We start from the raw sequence: 5,511 nt of genomic DNA, 5'->3' as shown, positions 1-5,511 counted from the left end.
TTAAAGGAAAAGAGTCCAGGAATTTGAAAGAGATTAGAGAAGGGACATGAGACAAGGTCTGGAGAGAGGAAAGGGAGGGGGAATGATGTAATTATCCTATATATATATATATTCATGTTTTCCTCTCCTAGAAGAATCTAGATTTAAATAGAAATTTGTATTTATACATACATAGGACATAAATGTATGAGCATGTGTCTTCTGTGTGGGAAAGAACAGGAAAGAAAAGAGAAAGCAGTGCTTATTTTCTTTCTTGTGTGGAACCTAGATGAAAGTATACCCTTACATATAGAATCAGATGGTATGTGTGGTGGTATAAAGAGAAGAGAACTGGGAGGGAGCTGAAAGGAACAAATATGTTCATTATACTCATTTTATATTATACTCACTTCAAATTATACTCATATATGAAAATGTCTGATTGACACCATTATTTTGTATGCTACCTACAAAATGAGCCTCATTTAAAAAAGAAGAAGCAACAAAATAAAAAAGAAAAACAAAACAAAACAAAAAAACCAACACTCATTACACATGGTGATGTCTGATGGACTTCTGGGCAAACTGTTTTGTTTCCATCTGTTTCCAGCCAGGACATGTGGATCAAACCTGCGTGGGCCAAGTGGTGTCATCACCTCCCCTAACTACCCAGTGCAATATGAAGACAATGCTCACTGTGTGTGGGTCATCACAACAACGGATCCAGACAAGGTAAGGCTTCTCCACCCACTCGGGTGCTGTTAGCAGCCACCTATGGTGATCAGACTTTCTGGGCAATGGCTGACAGTGGTTACTGCCCACACATCCTTATCCATCAATAGAGTACAGCCAGGACACAGTACAGCCCCTTGTGGTGATCCAGGAGAGGAGGCCATTCCTGCTTTTGAGTAGCTGTGCTGCCCCACTCCCTGGGTGTCTTTCTCATATCAGACCTCACTGTTCAATCAACCATTTCCTCTAGCTTAAGACCTCACAGAGCTCCTCTGCTATATAGTGCCACAGAGCTGGCTTTCCATCTTGGCTGTCCAAACCAGACTGTTATCTTTTTCTTCTCTAAAAGTTAGCAAGTCTCTGTCCTTTCCCAATGTCTTAGGATGCTATATTAGGTGGAATGTTTCCCGGATCCATGATTGNTGAAATTGTGTGAGTCCTCTGTAAGTCTGGCACATGTCCTTTGTGATAGTATGGCTACCACTTAAACCAAAGGTGAGGAGAAGGTATTCACAACTATTTTATTTGCTGTGAAATGAATTGTCTTTAATGTACTCTAAATTCAGCAGAATTCAGAGCAGACCATGAGGGTGGGGTGCCTTTATATCATTTTCATTGAGAAACTGACAGCAAACTATTTTGACATGAATTTCAAACAATATGAAAGAAANGCTGTTAAACGAACAGCTTTCTGGTAATATTAATTTCCTGAGCCTTCTGATTGGTCCTGGCATTTTGTGTCGACAGTGGCCACCTGTCTATTTCTGCAGTCTGGAAACTTCTATTGTTTCTGTTCAACATTTTCCCATGCTGCTGAATATTGCTCCTGCAGCTGAGAAAGGATGGTGTATATCCAGTGGTGTTTCCATGAGATCCCTGTTGGACTCAGCTTGCTTAATTCTGTTATGACACAGCAACATTTTATATTCAATGCCAGTTCTGATAAACAGAGATGAGTAAAGACCTGGGCAGCTCCTGAAGGAATTGTGAGGCTGGGGGTAGCCCACAAAGTCCATATTTGCTGTGGTGCCTATCAACCCCAGTGCAGTCCCACAGCATCCACACCAAGGCAAATGCACAGATTTCTGTACACCAGAGCTTTAATCTGCTCCCCCCGGTCCTATCCTCAGCATTTTAGATGTTCTATACATAGAAGTGTGTAGGCTTGAATACATTAACAGACCTTCTGAACCTCAGAGCCCACATTGTCTAAGAGACTGTAGGAACATATTCCTTCACTNGGGGCTGTGAAGAATCAGTTGCTGTAGGAACCTAAGGAAGGATAGAAGCATCATCCACTAGAGAGTATTAGAAATAGAAATGGCAACAAAACCTAACAAGAGCTGAACAAGGAGATAGTAGATACAAAGTCTACCAAACCAACAATTTAGTTAAACTGCAGTTAACATGTATACTGTGTTCCTTGTCTATAGTTGCTTTCCTTGATTTCCACATCCATGCATTTGTAGAGTATTCCATGTTTTCTCTACCAGGTTAAGTCATTTGACCTTGAACATTTACTAAAGNCTTGAAAGTCAGATGGAAATGTTTGTGGAAGAAATTGAATACAATTGTGTTTGCTTTCTATGTGGTATACTAGATATATAATTGAATTAATGGGAAATATATATTACCTCTAATGCCATGCAGTACAAGCAAGAGTACATGTTTATGTCCTCTCAATAAAGATGCCATTACAAACCAAAGTGTCTGTGACATTTATAAAGCATAAAATGTTTTATTTTTGCAATTAAGAAGGTAGGACAACCTCTTTTCTTAGATTTCATCTTGNCAATAATATAGCTAAAGGGAGTGGATCAATATAAATAAAAGGAGTGGGCTAGTTAGTATCTACATACCCCCTGTGGTTCAGATAAAAAGATGGAAGATAGCATGGAAATGGAGAATCCCTTATGAGAGTGTGGTGGTGACCCCACTCAGCATGGGTTCTTCCTGCATGCTGTTGCAGCTTCATCCTGGGCCTCCTGCAAACCCTATCCCTGAACCTCTTTACTCACGATGGCTGTTCCTTGCATCCTCCCAGCTACTACACCACTGACTGGAGATAATTCTTTATGAACCTTTCCTTCTGTACAGAACCCATGATATGCCTATGATGGGCCTACCATCCCTGAACCTTTGAATGATTCAATAAAAGTCAGCATCCCTTCATTAGAAAAACATGAAAAAAATCTATTCACAGAAGAGCCATGCTTATAATAAAGAAGATATACAAAACATGTGTGGCCATGACCTCTTCTTCTTACCACCTTTGGGACAAAAGTGTTCTTTGAATACAATGAGGGCTAAAACACACACACACACACACACACACACACACACACACACATGAAAACCAGCCATAACAACAAAGCCTCCTCTGTGGGTCTTTTCCATGAAGAAAGAAAGTGTGCATGCACCATTTGTATAGGAGGCATAAAGGAAGAAACTGATGATATACAATTCTTCCAATGGGAAGGGCAAGTGTGAAAAGAAGCAGGGATCTAAAGGCACTGAAGAACATGCCCCTACAGTTGACTCAGCAATTTGTAGTTCCCAGTTGCAAAAAGGAGAGGAGGCAGAACAGGAGTATGTTTTAAGTCCCTTGTTTAGTATTCTCTGGNCTCCCAGGCTTTGCCTACACCTTCTGTCCATCAGATACCATGAACCCTATCCCATGAGTGACAAGAGAGAGGAGAAATCAAAGATGATATTGAGTTTGACTTAAGTATTTTTTTAAGAGTTTTGTGCTTTTGCTTATCAAGGAAATTGTCCCATGACTCCCTTTCTGTCTATCTCCATTTTGTTTCTTGTCTGTGTGATCCTGGCTCTTGAAAATGAGATTGGAAGCATTTCTATCCTTCCTATGTTATGAAATAGCTAGAAGAACAATTGCATTAGTACTTCAAAAGCCTAGAAAAAATAGCAGTTAATCAATACAGTCTCTGACTTGAGAATTTCTTAGTATCCATTCAACCTCTACCTATTGCTGATCCACTTATTTTTTTTTGTATCTTCTGTTTATGCTTATGATAAGTCATGTGTACCTTTGAGTTCCAAATTTCTTCTATATTTTGCAGTTCAATGTAATAAATTTCTCAGAATTTTCCCTAATAATTTTTTGAATTTTAGTGATGCCTATTGCAATTGAATCTTTTGATCTCTCCCTTACTTATTTGAGTTTTCTCTCTTTCATTGGGTGAGGCTGTTTAAAGGTTGGTCTTTTCCCCACTNTCTCAGAATCATTCTTTGAGTCTACACTTCATTAATTTCTGCTATTTTGATGGTTTGGGAATTGGTCAATTGTTATTAAAAGGGATATGGATGATGATCAAGTTGGCTTCATTGGAAGAATGCAAAGATGGCTCATCATATGCAAATCAATATGTAAAAGATAAAAATAGAAAATAGATAAGTGCAAAAATCAAGACCAGCTGAATAGATGCAGAATTAATCTTTGATAAAGATCAATGCTTGTTTATAATGAAGACTCTTCACATATTAGGGATCAAATGATTAAACTTTAGCACAACAGAAGTTCCATCTGACAAATTCTTAGCCTACATTATACTGAATCCAGTCACTCTAAGCATTCCCTCAATAAGCAGGAACATGAGAAGGATGTCTAATTCTCCATTCTTATTTATCTTAGTACTTGATTATATACAAGTACTATATGAAATTTTACTATAACCATAAGGCACAAAGACAAAAAAAAAAAAAAGATATGTGCTGATTTGAATATGCTTGTCCCAAGGAATGGCATTACTCAGGGTTGTGGAGGAAGTCTGTCACTGTGGGAGTGGGCTTTGAGAGACCTTCCTNCTATACACCTTGAAGTCAGTCTTCTTCTTTTTGCCTTCTGAATAAGATATGGCACTCTCAGCTCCCCCAACCCCATGCCTGTCTGGATGCTTCCTTGCTTTCTGCCATGATGATAATGTACTAAACCTCAGAGCAAGTAAGCCAGTCCCAATTAAATGTTGTCCCTTATAAGAGTTGCCTTGGTCGTAGTATCTGTTCACAGCAGTAAAACCCTAAGAACAACGGGATATTTATAGAAAGGGAATAAGTGAAATTTCCTTGTTTGATGATGACAAGATCATGTGATGAGAGGATCCTAAACAATGCCCAGAAAGCAATTAGTAATGATAAATAAATTCAACAAAAATCAGGATACAAATCTCCACACAGAATCAGTTGCTTGCCTATATAGATGAATACTAAACTCACTGAGGAAAAATGTTACTAAGTCCTCTTAGTCTCAATTGTCCTGTGGTAGCTTGAATAAAGATGCTCATATTTTGAATGAGTGGTCTTCAGTAAGTAGAATTGTTTGGGAAGGATTAAGAGATGTGAAATTATTAGAGTGGGTATGGCCTTGTGGGAGGAAAAGTATCATCTTGGGTAGGGTTGGAGATTTAAAAAACCCCATGCAAGGGCAGTCTTGCTCCCCCACCTGCAACTTGCTGATCAGATATGAACTCTCAGCTACAAGGAGCATGCATANTTGGCTGAGTTCAAATCTCTAAGAAAGCAGGGCATGGCTGCACAAGCCTATGACTCTAGCATCAGGGGGTAAAGGAAGATGGATACCAAGAGTGCACTGCTCATTCACCCTGCCTGAATCAGGACAGTTTTCAGTGAGACACTTCCTTGAAACAATTGGGTGAAAAACAATAAAAGAAGGTTCCTGATGTTTCTGATGGTACACACATACTACACTCACATATGTGTTCCACATACTTTTGTACACAGAAGCATACACACACATCCAATGCCTCCATTTTATTATCTTAT

At 39.0% G+C, this 5,511-nt stretch overlaps 1 protein-coding gene across 1 annotated transcript in view; it reads left to right on the top strand.

The window, feature by feature from the left end:
- Nucleotides 1-5,511, top strand: part of Csmd1 (CUB and Sushi multiple domains 1) — a 1,596,626-nt gene that overhangs the window by 1,161,778 nt on the left and 429,337 nt on the right. Inside the window, exon 10 of the mRNA XM_029480674.1 lies at nt 590-711. Within this exon, the coding sequence (XP_029336534.1) occupies nt 590-711 (122 nt within the window). The remainder of the gene's footprint in view (nt 1-589; nt 712-5,511) is intronic.

This window comes from Mus caroli, chromosome 8 (genome assembly GCF_900094665.2).
Source record: "Mus caroli chromosome 8, CAROLI_EIJ_v1.1, whole genome shotgun sequence".
Taxonomy (NCBI): Eukaryota; Metazoa; Chordata; class Mammalia; order Rodentia; family Muridae; genus Mus; species Mus caroli.
This window is presented reverse-complemented; position numbering and strand designations above follow the sequence as displayed.